At 46.1% G+C, this 19,974-nt stretch overlaps 1 protein-coding gene across 2 annotated transcripts; it reads right to left on the bottom strand.

Annotated features, from left to right (window-relative positions):
• Positions 1-293: 293 nt before the first annotated feature.
• Positions 294-17,843, bottom strand: LOC146634700 (retinal guanylyl cyclase 2-like). Of its 2 annotated transcripts, none has more exons than XM_085350470.1 (23): positions 17,606-17,843; positions 16,817-17,047; positions 12,669-12,824; positions 12,446-12,588; positions 12,098-12,253; positions 11,806-11,955; positions 10,704-10,923; positions 10,463-10,538; positions 8,157-8,241; positions 7,818-7,934; positions 7,667-7,750; positions 7,333-7,514; positions 6,819-6,988; positions 6,487-6,630; positions 6,249-6,397; positions 5,991-6,154; positions 4,288-4,411; positions 4,149-4,217; positions 3,863-4,037; positions 1,301-1,399; positions 1,081-1,166; positions 465-550; positions 294-381 (listed from the first exon to the last, which is right to left on the bottom strand). In XM_085350470.1, exons 1-23 carry the CDS (start codon positions 17,841-17,843, stop codon positions 294-296), a joined length of 3,192 nt encoding a protein of 1,063 aa, XP_085206596.1. The 2 variants fall into 2 exon arrangements, with proteins under 2 accessions (XP_085206596.1, XP_085206597.1); XM_085350471.1 differs by having other exon boundaries at positions 6,819-6,972; positions 7,338-7,514.
• Positions 17,844-19,974: the final 2,131 nt, after the last annotated feature.

The following is a 19,974-nucleotide window of genomic DNA, read 5'->3' as shown; positions in this document are numbered from 1 at the left end:
CCCTTGTTCTATTTCAAGGTCACTAACACATCACAGTCACCATGGTAACAGTCAGTTTCTATACAACTGTAAAACATCAGACAGTGTGAGGGACAAATTCCACTAGTCAAACAGAAGCGATGTCAGCGACCAATCAAAGAGGACTTCCAGTTAAATCAGGAAGTAGAAATTAGCGCCCATGATGATGATTGGTTTGTGCACTCAGACTTTACAGCCTTCGGGAGGCTGAAGATCTCCAGGGTTCAGATGTCTTTGAGAGGGTCTCATCAGCTGATGACACTGTGTGTGTGTTGTCACTTCTTCATCTTCTTCTGTCGGTCCAGAAACTTTTGTCGTCTGTCGACTGGAATCTCATCCAGGCTGATTCCATGGTTGCTGGCCCTGACAGAGAGACGGGTGGAGAGCGAGTTTCAGTTTAAGGATTACTTTATTGGTAATCGATAATGACCGCTGTGTGTTCTTACCCTCCGGCGAGGTCTGGAGGAACAGGAAGAGGTTTATTAAAATCTTCTCGACCCATCAGCCAGTACGTGTCCTCTGTGCCCTTAACCTGCAACACAAGCATCCAAACATCAACGAGTCCCACCACGGACTGGCATCAGGCTGACTAACTGTGGACAGGGTGGGATCTGGACCAGACTCTGAACCTGTCAGACTGGACTACAGTAAACCTGAGGGTAATAACCTGACCTCTGAGATAAGGTTTTATAAACCATCCATTCTCTTTCATCCTCATCAGGGTCGCAGGGGTGGGGCAGGGTACACCCCGGACAGGTCGCCAGCCTGATTCAAGGCTAAGCTTCGTGGTCACACCTATGACCAGTTTAGATTCTCCAATTAACATAACCTCACTAATTGCATGTCTTTGGACTGTGGGAAGCCACAGTACCCAGTACACAGAAAGGCCCTGGCAGGGGGTGGGATCGAACTCAAGACCTTCTTTATGTGAAGCAACAGTGCTAATACCCGAGCCAGCGTGCTGCCTTTATCACCATTTTGCGTGTTTTCTAACAGCATCCACAGCTACTGCGTCATGCAATTACATTTGGATTTGCTTCAGGTCTGTTTAGATTGGCATACCTGCGCCTTCCGGGTGTCTATGTGGTATCCCACTTTCAGACTGGTCAGGACTTTGACCGTACTCAGACTGATGTGGATCCTGTAAGCTGCAGACCACAAACACATCGTCACACCACAACTCAGGAGGAAGCTAGTGATTCTGACATAATTTAAATGCAGACAGGAGAGACTTCAGGGTGGTCTCTCAGTGATCCAACCATTGATCAAAGATTTTACTTACGTAGCCCAGAGGACTCCATGAGTGAGGCCGTGGTCACCGTGTCTCCAAAGAGACAGTACCTGGGCATCTTGAGTCCAACCACACCTGCTACCACGGGACCTGAAGACAGGAAGGGCCAGACCTTTACCTGGCACTAACACCACTGACAACCTCAGGAACCATTATTACCATACTTTAATCAGAGATGTAGGGTTACATTCAAACTAGCTGGGAACACAAATACACTACCAGTCAAAGGTTTGGACACGCCTTCTCATTTAATGGTTTTTCTTTAGTTTTACTACTTTTGATACAAACTCAAGACCTCATATATATGAAGCACGACAAATGGAATTATGTAGCAAAGAAAACACTGATTAACAAGTTTAAATATGCCAGGAAAGTTGATTATGTTCAACTGGATGCAGGATGAAGTGTTTTCAGTGTGAGAAATGCTTTGTCACTTCTTCAGTCTCAGCTTTCTCCAACCTTATAAACAGTACATCTGCACAGTAACTGAAACCAGCATGAATGAACAATGACCCAGTTGTGTTCTGTATATGTTTATTCCTCAATGCACATCACCAACAGACCCCAGTCAGGAACCAGTCCCATTTTTAAGTTGGCGGGGCAAGATTGCCGATGCCGTGCAGGTGTGTCCACCTTCCCTGCACAGCACCGCAGGCCACGCCCCGCCAAATACCCCCATCGCCCGACTGAGGCTGGGGAGCCACCCGGCTGGCACAGCTCCCCGTGCGGCGCCTCTGCCTCCAGCAGGCACAGCCCCTCTCGCCCCTCATCCACCTCTGGCTTATGAGGCTCCTCCACCACTCCCGGCTGGAACAGCCCTTCCTGGAGCAGCTCCTCTTTCTCCAGTCGGTGTGGACCCTTGCGCCCCTCATCTGCCATCTCCGGTTGGAGCAGCTCCTCCACCGCTCCCGGCAGGAGCAGCCCACATGACAACGTGAGTATTAATGATGAAGGAACTGACCTCCCAGCCCATTGTTCCTTCAGTGGGCTGGTTTCAGTCATTATGCAAATGCATGTTTATAAGGTTGGAAACCTGCAGTCAGCTGAGACTGAAGAAGTCACCTGATGATGATGAAACGTTTCTCCCACTGAGAACGTTCAGATGAACAGAATCAACTCTTTTGGATTTACTCACCTGGATGATTGAGGGTACAGCAAAACAACACTGAATATGTTTTATAGTTTAGATTCCTGTAAGTAGCTGCCCTTTGCTTTGTTGACAGCGCTGCAAACCCTTATCCTGCTCCATGAGCTTCATGATGTAGTCACCTGAAATGGTTTCACCTCACAGGTGAGCCTGTCAGGGTTCATTGGTTCTAATAATAATAATAATGGATTGCATTTATATAGCGCTTTTCAAGGCACCCAAAGTGCTTTACAATCTCACATTCACACACTGGTAGAGGCAGCTATAGTTGTAGCCACAGCTGCCCTGGGACAGACTGACAGCAGCGAGGCTGCCATATCGCGCCATCGGCCCCTCACACAACAACCAGGACAGAGAGCCCGGGGATCGAACTGGCAACCTTCCGGTTACAGATGCACATCCCAACCCCCAGCACCACGGTCGCCCCCTAATTAAGAATGGTTCTTGCATTCTTAATGGGGTTGGGACCATCAGTTGTGTTGTGCAGAAATCAGGTTGGTACACAGCTGAGAGACATATTTGACAACTGTTACAATTCATATTATGGCAAAAACCAATCAGCTAAATAAAGAGAAACAACAGTCCATCATTACTTCAGTCATGGTTTTCCTCTTTTTAGTGAGCCAAGCCTAAAAAGACTCAGAATTCCCATCAGCAGTGTTGTGTGGGCTGGAGGCCTTGTTTGCTTCCATTTAGTCTGCTGCTGCCAATCTCCTTTCAGAACCTAGAGGCTCAGTGAGTGCGCCTCGGAGTAGCCTCGTGGTGATTCTCACTGGGAGGCCCGAGACCCGAACATTGTAAATATTACACTTGGGGCCAGTAGGGTGGATCCCTTCATTAGGATAGAGGGACACACGTCCAGGTTACACAGTAATCAAAGCAAAGTCTGCATATTACGAAGAATCTAAAATATAAAACAAAAAACGTGTTTTGAGTTATTTCACACTTTTTGATTTACTACATAATTCAACATGTGTTCATTATTAGTTGATGCCTTCAGCAAGAATCTAAAAAGAAAAACCATTAAACTGTTTTGTCCAAAACTGGTACTGTAATCCAGTCTGACTGGTTCAAATATCATTCCCATCCTTGTGGTCTGAGCACCAGCTGCTGATGAGGCAGGACCTTGAGCCAGCCCTGAGGTCTCCCAAAACAGTTCTGTCAACAGACACTTCTACTCACTACTCCTGACATTTCTAAATCTTTCAGCAGTTGCCCACAGACGTCGAGCTTCACTAATCTCATCCACACGTGTCCACAGTAAGAGTGACTTACACCTGAGACACATTGAACATACTCTGGATTCTTCAGATGAGGAAAGCTGATAGTATAGTAGTTACACTGATAAATGAACCCTCTCCTGACGTCCTGGTACTGAATGAGCAGATAACGGTCGACAGGTGTACCTGAGTGCAGTCCGATGCGGATTTTGACTTTAATCTCGGGCATGTGTTTGATCTTAAAGTTTCCTATCGAGTGCAGGATGTCCAGAGACATGTTGGCCACTTCAGCTGCGTGTCGATTCCCATTCCTGTTGGGAACACCTGAAGCCACCATGTAGGCATCTCCAATAGTTTCCACCTATAACAAAACCAGAACCAAATTTCATGTGTCTTTGTTCAGATAATCCAGAAATGAAGAGAAATCTTTACTGTTTAGGTCAGACACGTGTTTTAAATGGAAGTGTGTTACCTTGTACACATCATGGAGAGCAATGATGGCATCAAACATGGTGTAGAGGTCATTCAGCAGGTCGACCACCTACACACACACGGGTTTAGTGAAACACTGAAAAATGAAATGCACAAAAACAAGTTCAAACAGTTTGTACCTCGATGGGCTCGCTCAGAGCAGAAATAGTTGTAAATCCAACAATGTCGCTGAAGTAAAGGGTGCAGTCCGAATAATGTTCAGGTTCGACTGGTTTCCCTTTCTTCAGAGCTTGAGCCACAGACCTGGAACAAATGGGAACTCGCAAAGTAAGAATTTCATTGCTTAGTGTAACCATGCAGCAAACAGCCAAAATACAGGCCAGAAGTTTAACATGGCTCTCCAGTTCATCCTTCAAACCCAGGACTCCGCAGGAACCAATAATGGATTCCAGTTTAGCTCCACTTTTAACGCCATCATCATCCTGGTCTGCCAAAGAACAAATCCTCCTGCCTAAATGTACTCCTCTTGCAGGGGGATCATAGACTTGCTGCCTGCCAGCGAAACAGCCTGGAAGATAACCAGTGCTGACAGTCCAGGAGACTGGAACGTGATTACCATGCTCAACCTGCTATGTTTTGGCTGAATGGGGATGAATCCAACTACGGTTGAAAGAGTCACTATCTGTGTTAAGTCTAATTGTTGAATGTTGCCATTGTGTTTCTTAAATTTGTATAGTCTTAGTTTAAGCAGTAGGATCAAAGCCATTCCTTTGATCCTGACCACCTCTCCAGCCACTCTGTGCTGGGGGAGGTTTTATTGTAGATACATCCTAACTTGAAGATCTGTTTGATGTTTGGTAGAGCTTCCTACCCTTTGTATGGTTTCACTGTGTTATCTTTGGTAAACCATACATTGGGTGTGGGGGAAGACTACCCTCTTTATGACCAAGGATGTTGTTCCTGCTTTTAGGTTTTATGACCCTTTGACCAACCAACAAACACACACACACACACACACATTCTCACACACACACACACATTCTCACACACACACACACACTCAGTGTATACATTTACATACAGTGCCTTGTCTTTGTAACCAAAGGGGGGTTGCAAGGGGAGGTGTTTTGTAAACTATTGTTTGAAGTTTGTCAATAAAAGGCGGCGAGAGGAGGCCACCAGTGTGGTCATTTCAACGTGCTGGTCACAGACGAGAGGCCTCCCTTGCGCAAGAAATCGAACGTTGTTGCCTTGCTTTTCTTTCATGGGAATAAGTCTTAGATACAGCGGGGTCTGAGTTTAGACCCAACAATCTGGTGACCTGGTGTCAGAATCTGCCCCCAGTGGAGTCGAAAACCTTGGCACCAACCATATCAATGATCCTGTCTGATTCCAGTAAGACAGGGTTACCTTTCAGCCTGCCAGCAGCTATCATCTCACAGGTCCTCAGAGAGCTAAATAGGCTCAAATCAAAAGAGCACAACGGAGGACGAACTTCCTGTGATACAGCAACAAGTTAAACTCACCAAAGATAATGTTGGGGCATTCCTCCAAATGCACAATGCAGCTCATCATTCATAGCCTGAGGAGTGATTGGCTGCAGCATGCCCTCTCATTAGCACCTGTGCAACTCCACAACCCCGAGCCAGGCTAAACCCTCCCAGCATGGCCACTCCTCTCTCGGGAGTCGGCGTCCCATCAGGACCAAAGTCTGCATCATGAGGACCTTTCATTCTTGTCTGCAGCGAACTTCATTAACGAGGCCCAACGACACAGTTCTATTCTCAAGGACTCTTATCCACCCACCCATCAGAGACTCTGACCCCACCTCCAGTTCACATTACTGCTAATTATTACTAGTAATTTACTGTTTTAGTCTTACTTTGGCAGGAGCTGCCCCACCAGCTTATCTGTCTTGGTTCTCTCAATCTCCAATTCATCCGTTCGTTCTCGGATCAGATCCTCCAGGTTTGAGCTGTACTGCTCCAACATCCGCAGCATGGAGTCGATGATGTTGGCCCTCCTGCCTCTGCTGATACCTCGAAACTGCAAACAGATTGTCGAAGGAGTCGAGATGAAATCAGAAAATAACCCCGAGCCTGTAGAAGGCAGCAGGTGGCAGCAGTGAGACTCGGCTCACCTGTTTGAAAATGTCATCAAAGCTCGGCCTCTTACTCGGGTCTTCATTCCAACATTCATTCATCAGCGTGAGACACTCGGTAGGAGCTTCATCGACCGAAACGATCGGCCTGCAGAGAGGAGGAGGCTGCTTCAGACGCTCCACGATCTCTGGGAGACAGACAGGTGGTAAGAGACAGACTGTTTATAAGAGACAGACGGTTTATAAGAGACACAGCTGATCAGACATCCTCCCTCACCATGAGCCGGCATGTCCATCATGGCATATGGCAGTGTGCGGGAGATCACTTCCTGTATGATGATGGAGAAGCTGAAGACATCTCCAGCAAACGAACCTCCTGAGACCGGATTCCTCAAAAGCTCCGGAGCTGTCCACAGCATGTCTGAGAGACGGGAAGAGAAACACAGCTGCAGTTTTTATTGGAACAGGTTTGTGTTTTGCTCATGATTAGGGTTAATGTTAGGGTTAGGATGGAGAGTCTTAATATGCCCTCTGACATAAACACACGTGTAAGCAGAGATACAGCGTCTGAGATAAACTTCAAACATCTGAGCATGCTCATGTTTCTACCGTGTGGATCCTCAGGAATGCTGATCCCCTGGGATGTCAGGATCATAGGAAGTCCATAATCTGTTATTTTCAGAACAAAGCGACCATCAACTAAACAGTTTGTTGACTTCAGACGGCCATGAGTCAAACCTCGCAGATGAAGGTACTTCATGCCCTGAAACAAACACAAATATCAGTAACCTGATCGGTCTGATCAGAAATGAAACAGTCTTTAAAGAGATCATAGATAAAGTCGAATAGAGCTGCATAATTAATTGACTTAGAAGTCGAGTCGTGAAACCTGAGCTTCATCAGACTAGTTCATAGATCCTTCATTAGGACAGCAGTGTTTTATCATGGCACTATTAATAATAAGAGAGTACTAGTGTGAGTAATGCTCACAGCACCAGTTGTTGTATAAGTAGCAGCATTGTACAAACAGTGATTATCTAATGAACTCACTTCTTTCGTTTCATCCCCCGACCACCACTACTCATAGCAGATATAAGTGAACACCAGGGACAGGGGGTTCGGCAGTACCTTGATGAGGTCCATGAGCAGTGAGGATTTAAACATCCAGTCCAGCCTCACGTTGCCGTCAGCCAGCAGGTCTGCCAGACTTCCTCGGGGGCAGTGTTCCACCACCAGGGCGAAGATCCCCGAGTCCACAAACAGACCCAGGCACAGGTTTAGGTTCTCGTGTCGCATCTCCCGCAACTGAACACCAGGCAGAAAATACTCTTAATACTGCAATACTGTTAATCTGTTTCACGTACAGATGGTAGCGCCATACAACAGAACAGAAAACACAGAAACAAATAGAATCTGTGTCCGTTGTGTTTCTATTGTAGATTTTCTGCTCATCATACCTGGCTGAACATATTCTGGGTGGTTTGATTGGCTTCTGTTGGTGTTTTTCCAGTACTGAACTTCTTCAGCCAAACCCAGTCACCCTGAAAACAGCACAGCCAATCAGGGAATGTGACAGGACAGGTAGGCTCACACAGGTGCAGGTAATACCTCCAGTATCCCGATGTTGGAGCTCTCGGGTGTTGTGAGGATATAACTTCGAGCGAGCGATCGCAATGGAGTTTTCATTTCCAAAAGACTCTTCATGATGGACTCATCGTTGACTTTCTATGGAAACAACAACAATCTGACCAAAGGTAGCTCACTGATCAGCTCACTGATCAACTTATTGATCAGCCCATTGATCAGCTCATCGATTAGCTCATTAGTCAAACATGCCTCGCTGTTAGTACTCCCGCTGCTCCCAGTTTTCTACAGAACTACAGATGCACCAGTACCAGCAATGGTACCAGATTGAACACTAGTTACCACCAGTAAACATTCTCTGACCTTCCTGCTGACTTGAGTATCGATGAAGACGATGTCGTCCAGAGTAAGGATCATTTTGGTTGCTGTCACGGCTCCCTTAGTACTCCTGTCCAGAGACACGTGAGAAAAGAAAGGTGCACAGTTCTGCAGCACTATATACATACGAACAGTCCCAATTCAAACAATATAAGATATGCACATATCATGAAAACATAAGTAGTGTTATATATTTACAGTGTGGGTCATTGCACTTAAATTAAGTGTTACACAGTGGTGATGGTCGATTGTGTATGGAAGGAAGTCCTTGGACTGGGGGGTGAAACGATGTCGTCAGTGAGTTCAGGGTGGTTATGGCTTTTTTGTTTGTTTGTGTGTTTGTTTGTGTGTTTGTTTGTGTGTTTGTGTGTTTGTTTGTTTGTTTGTTTGTTTTAACTAAGCAGCAGAAATCCAAGAAGCTTGGAAAGAAAAACTACTGGACTTCTTCAAGTTTCTTAAAGAGGCTCTGTCTGAGAAACCTTCCTTAGCTCTAAGACTATATAGTGGAGAGTCCCGGGTATTCAAGCCCTAGTGGGAGTGGCCTCTTAAAAGGGTCATTGGCCCACTCTTGATCATGGCCTCATTACATGAGCCAAGGTGGGTGTGAGTCATTATAAGCAGAGGTTTTGGGTGAACCCACTGTGAGACCTTAGGGCACCTGGGAAGCATCAGAGACTGGATTACAGATGGCCGACAGTTGGTGTGATAAGCCCCGCCCTCTGTTCAAAGATGGTCATTCACAGTGGACATAGATGGCTTCTTTCACTCCTCTTTCAAATCATCCATCTTCTCTCTATTACAGTCAACTTTAATGTTGAGATTTCGATTCTCCTCAATGTGCACGGCACAGTCCAGAAACAGCAAACTGTTAGGTGGCATACACGTGTCTGCACCAGTGGCGAGGTGCTGCCAAGAGTCATACTTTCTACTTCCTCCATGTAAAGGTTGGCTACGTCTGCTAAAAATGACCCTCATACCTCGTAGTGATGGGATTTCCGGCTCTTTTTAGAGACCCGGCTCTTTCAGCTCCCAACCGGCTCTTCAGGTTGTTTTGTTGCTTTAATTAATTTATTATTAACAACAATATAAAATTATGCACAAAAGAAATTACTAATGTAAATAAAATGTGGTTTTATTTATATGTTTATATATAAATATATGCGGTGGCCCCTAGAGACAAAACACGTACAAACTCCAAAACACATTTCTAACATTAACTGAACTTCCAAAGCAGAGCTACTAGATCACTTAAATTACACAATTGAAAGCATGTGGGTATTGTTTGTGTATTTATACACAGGCACTCATATATATTCAAATAATTTAAACAAATGTTCATTTACCTGTTACTACCACACACCAAATCCGGTCGTTGGTACTTCCTGGCTTGTGTAGCCACTAGGTAACAAAAGCTCAACACTGCCCCCTAGCATCCTGGAGCACTTCTGTTGTCTTTTGTACGTGTTTTGTCTGTAGGGGCCACCGTAAATATACTTTATTTATTCACTCCACATAAAATGTAATAAATAAATCATATAATACAAAAACCAATTACTTACAGTTCAACTTTTAACTATTTAAATTTTCAGCTTTTTCCTTTTAAACAAATTTAAAGTGAAACAACACAAAACACTGCAAACCACAACACAATTAAATATAAATTATAATATGAAAACAAAAAGAAGATGCATATTCTCTGTCATATGGACCTGCATGAATAAACTTTCTGAATCCTTTATCATCTGCAACTGAAAATAGTTGTGGATGATTACTATACCTTTCTAATGTGACGTTGTTGTCCCTGCTCTCTCTCTCCCTCCCGCTCTGTTCCTGTGCTACTGAGTGTAACTACCGCCCCTCCCCCCTCTGCCCAGCACAAGGCTCGCGTGCTGAGTGAAGCGGGAAAAAGTGCGAGAGAGAGAGAGAGGGAGAAAGAAAAAACCCCACGGCTCCCAATAAGGAGCTTCAAATAGTCGGCTCTAAGAGCCGTTTTGTTCACGACCAACACATCACTAATACCTCGGCTCATGTGATGAGTCACATGATGAACAATGGGTCAACGACCCTCTCCAGGGACAGCTCCCACTAGGGCTTAAAACCTCGGTCATTCCACCATTTGGTGTTAGAGCTCAAGAAGCTTTGCGTCTTCACGAAACTTAAAGAAGTCGAGACGCTTTTCTTTCCAAGTTTCTTAGACTACCATGACCGGGATGACCGAGAACCAGACTGAAAGCAGACTAAGCACCAGGTACGTTAGAGAGGAGTGTGTGAGATTAAGCCTGTGTGTTAACCTGTTCCAAAAGAAAAGGCCTCCAAGCAGAGTGCAGAACAACAGGAAGAGGAAGAGCACAGTTACAGCGCCCATACCTGCAGGGAGTGGAGAGGTTTCCACATTTATAGCCATGCCAGACAGCAACCTTTTGTCAACGTGAACACTAAATCACGACACATACAGAAACTACAGGTGTAATTAAGACCTCATTTGAACTGAAGCACAAAGCTCCCACCCTCTCTGTGGGTCAGTAAACACACCTCCACTGCAGGCCTCATCTGGATTAAACCAACAGAAGCTGGCTGAGGGGGGTTTTCCTCCCGGGAAGACAAAGGAACGGCTCAGCGGTCTCAGACCTCCGGTCGTCCCGTCGGTGTGCGTCGGAGAGAGTGAGTGTGTTGGGACGAGGCGGTCGCCATCGCTGTCCAACACTACGTAGCTGGCCTGCAGGCCACGCCCCTCAGTACCTCCATACAACACCTGAAAGGGAAGAAGACAGGAGCTGATTGTACCATTGAGTTTAAGGTGAGGACATGATGAAAATGATGATGATGCAAAACAAAAAAGATCAAATCAAATTCTGTGGTTCAGAAATTATTAATTTATTAACTTTATTCTAAATGTCTGTGACGTTTCTTAGTCATCCAGGTCATCATGGTCTAAGGAGCTTGGAAAGAAAAGCGTCTGTGGGAGTGTCCCTTAAGAGGGTTGTTGACCCATTATTGATCCTCTAATTCAGGGGTCTCAAACTCCAGGCCTCGAGGTCCGGTGTCCTGCAGGTTTTAGCTCTCACCCTGGGTCATCGGGGTCAAATGATTAGTTCTTTACCTCTTTGCCTCTGGAGAACTTCAGAGTCAAAGGTTCTGGTCCATGTGTGTCGGTTTCCGGTAAACTTCAGTGTTGAGGTTTCTATTCTTCTCAGTATGCACTGAAAATCTTTCCAAGCTCCTTAGAGAACTTCATGCAAACACTTAACGACGGGATAGATGTGATTATGTTGTATTAAGTGATGAAAAACAATTATTAAAACTCTTGCGTTTGTGGACACAGAGACTCAATTAGTCTGTCTAACTTAATCAGAACGAACTGTTCCCAGATCAGAGTCATCTGACACTAGAAGGTTCAGTCACGAGTAACTCTTCACTGCCACAAAACAAAACTTGAGTTTTAGGTCATAGTTTTAAAAACCGTGAAGTGTGCCTTGTTGTAGTTTTTGCCTCTCTCCCTCTGAGTGTCACGAGTCTATCTGATCTGGAGCAGTTTGTTGAAGGAAACGAGGAGAACGTCTTTTATCTCAGCTTTGATACTGAAAGCAGCAACTCCATCAGTTACTCAGCTAGCAAGTGCTGAAATCTGTGTGACCTGATTGAAACCCTGAAAATCAAAGCCTCCATCTGATTTCATGAGCTGATTGCCCGTCACCCAGTGTCCACTCCCCGCCTGACGGCGCTCTTCCACTGCCTTTGCCACGAAGTAGACCATGTTGAAAATAGTCCCAAACAAAGGAGACACCTGCAGACACAGGACAACACTTTGTCACATTAGATTCTCTCGTTTACTGGGGACGTACACATTGTTTACACGTTATTTACTTGTTTACCTCTGAATCCATCAGCACATTAAAGCCCGTGTTTGTTGTTGTTTGTTTGTTTACCTCTGTGGCGGAGACACCCGAGTGAATCTCTCGGCTCATTTGAGCCTCGCGGAAAGCTTCATAGAAACTCTGGTCGGATGCCATGGTAACAGTCAGCACGGCACTATAGGCGTGACGTAGCTGCGTGCTATTGGTCAGCTGGTTGAAGACTGTGTGCTGATTGGATAAAACAGAGAGGGAGGGAACCAATCAGAACTCTGCCTTTAGTTAAACATGTCATCAGTTAATATGTAAACACAGTGGGGTGGTGTATGGGTGGTAAATAAGAAAAGTTTGCTTGACTCAGTTTTTTTTTTGAGGATCGGAGAAAATGGAATAAAACCTCCTTGAGAACTTGTTGGTCGTTACCTGATAGGGCATCGCGTACAGCAGGGCGTCGTAGGGAATGAACACGTAACCATTGGAAACCATCCCCATCTCCAGGGCGGCCAGCAGTACCTCCCTCTGATCCTCTCCACCAATCAGGACAGAGCTCATGCACATGATGACCACTGAAGGTGAAATAAAAAGTTCTCTGATCTGATGTGTTCAGTTCAGGGATGCAGCTTAACGATCACCTCTTAGCTCTGACCTTTGACCTTGTCGGCTTCTCTGATTTCGTTCAGCGCCTCCCGAGCCCCGCCTTTGCTGCCTGGTTCCATGGTAACCACCGGCCCAATCGGCAAACCCATAGCCCGGAGCGCAGAGGCCACTTCCTGTCCGGTGCTCTCCCAAAGGTCGGTGGCAGCTACACAACAGAGGAGAAGAGATGGAGAAAGGAAACACTGATAAACAATTAAGACAACAAAGATGATCACAATTTAAACAAACTGCCGGGGTGATGCATATGTTTACGCAAATGCTGGGTAAAAGCTGTCAGCCAGACCTCGTGCAGGTTCACAAAAGGAACAGTGTGAGGAACAGTGTGAGAGGAACAGTGTGAGGAACAGTGAGAGGAACAGTGTGAGGAACAGTGTGAGGAACAGTGTGAGGAACAGTGAGAGGAACAGTGTGAGAGGAACAGTGTGAGAGGAACAGTGTGAGGAACAGTGAGAGGAACAGTGAGAGGAACAGTGTGAGAGGAACAGTGAGAGGAACAGTGAGAGGAACAGTGTGAGGAACAGTGAGAGGAACAGTGTGAGGAACAGTGTGAGGAACAGTGAGAGGAACAGTGAGAGGAACAGTGAGAGGAACAGTGCGAGGAACACTGAGAGGAACAGTGAGAGGAACAGTGAGAGGAACAGTGCGAGGAACAGTGAGAGGAACAGTGTGAGGAACAGTGAGAGGAACAGTGTGAGGAACAGTGTGAGGAACAGTGAGAGGAACAGTGAGAGGAACACTGAGAGGAACAGTGTGAGGAACAGTGTGAGGAACAGTGAGAGGAACACTGAGAGGAACAGTGTGAGAAGAACAGTGTGAGGAACAGTGTGAGGAACAGTGAGAGGAACAGTGTGAGGAACAGTGAGAAGAACAGTGTGAGGAACAGTGTGAGGAACAGTGTGAGGAACAGTGTGAGGAGCAGTGAGAAGAACAGTGAGAGGAACAGTCTGAGGAACAGTGAGAGGAACAGTGTGAGGAACAGTGAGAGGAACAGTGAGAGGAACAGTGTGAGAAGAACAGTGTGAGGAACCGTGTGAGAAGAACAGTGAGAGGAACAGTGTGAGGAACAGTGAGAGGAACAGTGAGAAGAAGAGTGTGAGGAACAGTGAGAGGAACAGTGAGAGGAACAATGAGAGGAACAGTCTGAGGAACAGTGAGAGGAACAGTGAGAGGAACAGTGTGTGGAACAGTGAGAGGAACAGTGTGAGAAGAACAGTGTGAGGAACAGTGTGAGAGGAACAGTGTGAGGAACAGTGTGAGGAACAGTGTGAGGAACAGTGAGAAGAACAGTGTGAGGAACAGTGTGAGGAACAGTGTGAGGAACAGTGTGAGGAGCAGTGAGAAGAACAGTGAGAGGAACAGTCTGAGGAACGGTGAGAGGAACAGTGTGAGGAACAGTGAGAGGAACAGTGAGAGGAACAATGAGAGGAACAGTCTGAGGAACAGTGAGAGGAACAGTGAGAGGAACAGTGTGTGGAACCGTGTGAGAAGAACAGTGAGAGGAACAGTGTGAGGAACAGTGAGAGGAACAGTGAGAAGAAGAGTGTGAGGAACAGTGAGAGGAACAGTGAGAGGAACAATGAGAGGAACAGTCTGAGGAACAGTGAGAGGAACAGTGAGAGGAACAGTGTGTGGAACAGTGAGAGGAACAGTGTGAGAAGAACAGTGTGAGGAACAGTGTGAGAGGAACAGTGTGAGGAACAGTGTGAGGAACAGTGAGAGGAACAGTGTGAGAGGAACAGTGTGAGGAACAGTGAGAGGAACAGTGAGAAGAAGAGTGTGAGGAACAGTGAGAGGAACAGTGTGTGGAACAGTGTGAGAGGAACAGTGTGAGGAACAGTGTGAGGAACAGTGAGAGGAACAGTGAGAGGAACAGTGTGAGAGGAACAGTGTGAGGAACAGTGAGAGGAACAGTGAGAGGAACAGTGTGTGGAACAGTGAGAGGAACAGTGTGAGAAGAACAGTGTGAGGAACAGTGTGAGGAACAGTGAGAGAAACAGTGTGTGGAACAGTGAGAGGAACAGTGAGAGGAACAGTGTGAGGAACAGTGAGAGAAACAGTGAGAGGAACGCTGTGAGGAACAGTGAGAGAAACAGTGTGTGGAACAGTGAGAGGAACAGTGAGAGGAACAGTGTGAGGAACAGTGAGAGGAACAGTGAGAGGAACGCTGTGAGGAACAGTGTGTGGAACAGTCTGAGGAACAGTGAGAGGAACAGTGTGAGGAACGCTGTGAGGAACAGTGAGAGGAACAGTGTGAGGAACAGTGTGAGGAACACTGTGAGGAACAGTGTGAGGAACAGTGAGAGGAACACTGTGAGGAACAGTGTGAGGAACAGTGTGAGGAACAGTGTGAGGAACGGTGTGAGGAACACTGTGAGGAACAGTGTGAGGAACAGTGAGAGGAACACTGTGAGGAACAGTGTGAGGAACAGTGTGAGGAACAGTGTGAGGAACAGTGTGAGGAACGGTGTGAGGAACGGTGTGAGGAACAGTGTGAGAAACAGTGAGAGAAACAGTGTGAGGAACAGTGAGAGGAACAGTGAGAGAAACAGTGTGAGGAACGCTGTGAGGAACAGTGTGAGGAACAGTGAGAGGAACAGTGTGAGGAACAGTGAGAGAAACAGTGTGAGGAACAGTGTGAGGAACAGTGTGAGGAACAGTGAGAGGAACGCTGTGAGGAACAGTGAGAGGAACAGTGTGAGGAACAGTGTGAGGAACGCTGTGAGGAACAGTGTGAGGAACAGTGAGAGGAACAGTGTGAGGAACAGTGAGAGGAACAGTGAGAGGAACAGTGTGAGGAACAGTGAGAGAAACAGTGTGAGGAACAGTGTGAGGAACAGTGAGAGGAACAGTGAGAGGAACAGTGAGAGAAACAGTGTGAGGAACAGTGAGAGGAACAGTGTGAGGAACAGTGAGAGAAACAGTGTGAGGAACAGTGAGAGGAACAGTGAGAGGAACAGTGTGAGAAACAGTGTGAGGAACAGTGTGAGGAACAGTGAGAGGAACGCTGTGAGGAACAGTGAGAGGAACAGTGTGAGGAACAGTGTGAGGAACGCTGTGAGGAACAGTGAGAGGAACAGTGAGAGGAACAGTGTGAGGAACAGTGAGAGAAACAGTGTGAGGAACAGTGTGAGGAACAGTGAGAGGAACAGTGTGAGGAACAGTGAGAGGAACGCTGTGAGGAACAGTGAGAGGAACAGTGAGAGGAACAGTGTGAGGAACAGTGAGAGGAACAGTGTGAGGAACAGTGTGAGGAACAGTGAGAGGAACAGTGAGAGAAACAGTGTGAGGAACAGTGTGAGGAACAGTGAGAGGAACAGTGAGAGAAACAGTGTGAGGAACGCTGTCTCGTTTCATACTGCACATGGTTGCAATGACAATAAAGCCACTTGACCTGACACTGCTCTGTTTTTTACTCTCACAGAGAAGACGAGATGATCACAGCCGTCTGGACATTAATCGAATGAGTGCCCCCTGACATCAAGGTTTCGTGTGGATCATTTAGTTGATGGTTGGTTTGAAATGATGAAGAACCAAAGATCGTGGAGATCATCTGAGCTTTTAAGAAGCTGTCCTTAATAAGTTGGAATCAGACAACCAGGACAATTGAGGTCCTCCTGGATGGGTCCATAAAGAGAAGGGCTCGGTCCATGTCTCCTTTTTCCTTCAGAATGGTGAAATCAGACTTGGAGGATCAGAAGGTCAGTGGATCTGTTGAACCTCCAGCTGTCTCTGTCTATCTCTGTACTTTACTTTGGCAGAGAGGATTTCATGTCAGCAAGAAGTTTCCTTGGTGAAAGAGTCCTGGTGAACATGTCAATACTGTTAAACTGGGTCTAGCTCTCACTTCTATCTCCATTCAGAAGCTCATAAGTAACAATGGTTAAGTTAAAGCCCTCACAGAAAACACCTCCACTTCTGTGATGTCCCAATGAACCACTGCAGTTATAGTCCGATGGGCAGTAAAAGTCAAACCACCAAAATCAAACAAAGGGGGCCTAATATATGAGTGTAACAGTCTAAAATGATGAAGCTCAGATCAAATAACCGGCTCAGACTAAATTAAAGTAACACAAGTTTGAATGAAGAGATTATGGTGAGAACCACCCCACCACTCTGACTGTGATGTCAAACCCTTACCTGTGATGATGCTGACATGCGCCCAGCCGAAAAATCTGAGCACGGTGAACAGGACTCTGGTGGGAGGAGTCAGTGGCGGCAGGTTTGGCCAGTCAGCATCTAGACAACCGGGAGAGGCGAGTCCAGCCTCCCAATGCTCAGTCATTAGGGAGGCAGAGTGACAGAGGGCGGGATTAAAGGGTCCAATGTAGGCATAGCCATAACCTTCAAAGTCCCCAAAGTTGGTCAGAGCTAAAATAAAAAGGTCAAAGGTCAAATAAATATCACACAAATAAAAATAAGGAAAATAAAAAATTGTTCACTTACTCCAGTCTGTAAGCTGATAAACACACTTCAAATAAGCGTATGTTGATAAGACTGATTAAATGTCTAATGATCCTTTGGAGGTGGTCTAATATGTGACTAACAAGCAGACTTTTCAAATTAAAGGTTTTATTAAATGTGTTCTGATTGTTCATTCAATTCAATTTTATTTATAAAGCTCCAAATCACAACAACAGTCACCTCAAGGCGCTTTATATTGTATAGTAGATCGCACAATAACAGATACAGAGAACAACCCAACAATCACATGACCCCCTATGAGCAAGCACTTTGGCAACAGTGGGAAAGAAAAAAACCCTTTTAACAGGGGGTCTAATAATTGGCTGCTAACTCATCATTGTGTGATTGGTTAACCCTGTAGCACTTTGTTCTAGTGTAACTAACCATAACTGTAACTGGTAATCTCTTTCTAAATATTTTACTGAACTTTATTTTAAGGTCCTATTGGCTGATTGGATAACAGACCTTTGGAGGCAGAGCAGTCCTCGTCCAGCACTTTGACATCATACCAGTACCCTCTGCTCATACTGGTGTCAGTCCGTAACCTGGACAACGCCAGCGTGACCGCTGCTGTCGGCATCGCCCGGGAAAACAACGGGTCACATGACCACGGACCGACCAAGGCGATCTTGAAGGTTGTTGTCCGAACCTCTTCAATGCATAGCAACCACAGACACGCCCCTAGCAACCATCGAAGCTGCATCCTGACAACCTGCCAGAGATTCAGACAGATTTTTAGAAAGTCAACAAGAACACAAACTCGTCTGAACAAAGATGAAACAAAAAAAAACTGATTCAGGTTTGTCAAACTACTGTCTGTTAACAAGGAACCTGAAACCTCCACGTAATGAATTACTTAACCTGCAATGTCAGTTCATTTTAAAGACAGGGCTTAAGACTGTGGGCTTACCACCCACACGAGGGGCTGTAGGGTTGGGTGCTTAGATGGTAAATGGTGAATGTATTGGTTCTTATATAGCGCATCTCTACTCTTTCTGAGCACTTCAGGCGCTGTACACAACTTGTACATTCACCCATTCGCACAAGCACATTTTTCCAAGTGCTTTCTAAGTAACATTCACACACATTCATACTCCGATGGATGCATCGGAGAGCAATTTGGGATCTTGACCAAGGATATTTGGCTTGCAGACTGAGGAAGCCAGGGATCGAACCACCAAGCTTTCGCTCTACCACCTGAGCTACAGCCACCCCAGACAGTCTGATGTACTGGCGCTCCGATTTTCAGCTTCCAAAACTGGCTTGTGGCACATGGAATGTCGCCTTTCTGGTGGGAAAGGCGCCTGAGCTGGTGCATGAGGTTAAGATGTGATGACCTCAGTGCATAGCTCTGGTTCTCAACCAGTTTCCTATAGATGACCTGGACTCTGTTCCCCTCTGGAGTTGCCCTCGATGTGAGGGCACGGACAGAGTGGTACTACATGTATCGCCACGGTTGGCTGCCTTTGCTGTTGGAGTTTTCCCCGGTGGTTCCCTGCGCCTTGTGGTCGTGGAATGAGTCCTAATTTTTGTTTGTGTGTATGAGCCAAATGACCCTACAGAGTTCTCCAGCACCCCATCCAGCCTTCTTAGAGTCACTGGGTGGGGGTAATAACGCTCAATAACTCTCCAATAAGGAACTCTATTGTCCTGCTGGGGGACTGAGAAGGTGCTGAAGGTTACGTTTCTGCAGTGTTGCATTGCCTCTACATTGGCAGACCAGATGGTGGTTGCCCTGTTTAAGCAGGGGGTCTAGAGGGTGTGCTCCAACTACAGAGGGATCACACTCAACAGCTTTCCTGGGAAAGTGTGTGCCAGTGTTCTGGAAAAGAGATTTGTAGTCGACCCTCGGATTCAGGAGGAAGGCTGAATCCACTGGTTGTGGAACACTGGACTGGCTCTGGCAGTCTGTAATAAGACTTAATAATGCTGGACATACAACTCAGAGGAGACAAGCATCAGAAATCTGTATGAATCACTTGTTTGTAACACTGAAAACACATTTACACACATTTACCAGTCAAAACAGAAGAGCAAGCTATTGTTTTAAATAGATTTTATAGACCAACATTGCATATGTACACTGATGCTTTTACGGGGTTTGGCTTCCTCTGGACGCAATGCAGTCACATGTCACAGTTACATGGACAGCAGAAGAACATGTAGTCAAATTCAAAGTGGAATCAAACTCAGGACTTGCTGTGAGGCAACAGTGCTAACCACTGCGTCACTGTGGGCTGTGGGTAGCCAGAATCACATGATCTGTAAGTTTATACGACCAGCCTGCCACCTGAATGATGTAACATCTTACCTTTAACATCTGCTCCTGTTAGGTATTAAAGTGAATAACAGATTAAGAATTTAGAGGCCTACGTAGTGCTTCGTTAAAAGATGATGACAATGTAGAAGCTCCAAGGTGATAAGGTCACAGGGACCTGCTGGCCCCTTCACAGAGGACCACGCTCTGTTTTAAGGTGAGAATACTTCAATAAACCCTCAGAAGAAGACCTTCTGTTTGACATCACATGACTTAAGTGTCATTTCCACAGTAACTATGAATGAGATGCAGTTAACCACACGTGGGATGCTTGCTTGTATCAGCGTTTGAAAGCTGACTGTCAAAACCTCTGAAACGACCACATTTCCTCTGACCTCCTGCAGCTGTGACTCTGTGGGGTTTGTGATGAGTCTCCAGGTGATGTCACAGAGATGCTTCCCTCTGGGGATAATTAATCTGAAGGTAGGTCTGAGTCCACATTAGAGACTGTGATGACTTGAAGCTGAACACTCAAACCACCAGGCACTGGAAACCTTCAACCTCCTAAGGGACTAGG

Source organism: Diplotaxodon limnothrissa, linkage group LG3 (assembly GCF_057381915.1).
Source record: "Diplotaxodon limnothrissa isolate DT_005_m linkage group LG3, D_limnothrissa_male_GT1.1, whole genome shotgun sequence".
Taxonomy (NCBI): Eukaryota; Metazoa; Chordata; class Actinopteri; order Cichliformes; family Cichlidae; genus Diplotaxodon; species Diplotaxodon limnothrissa.
Note: the sequence above shows the minus strand (reverse complement) of the source record. Positions and strands in the feature narration are given on the sequence as shown.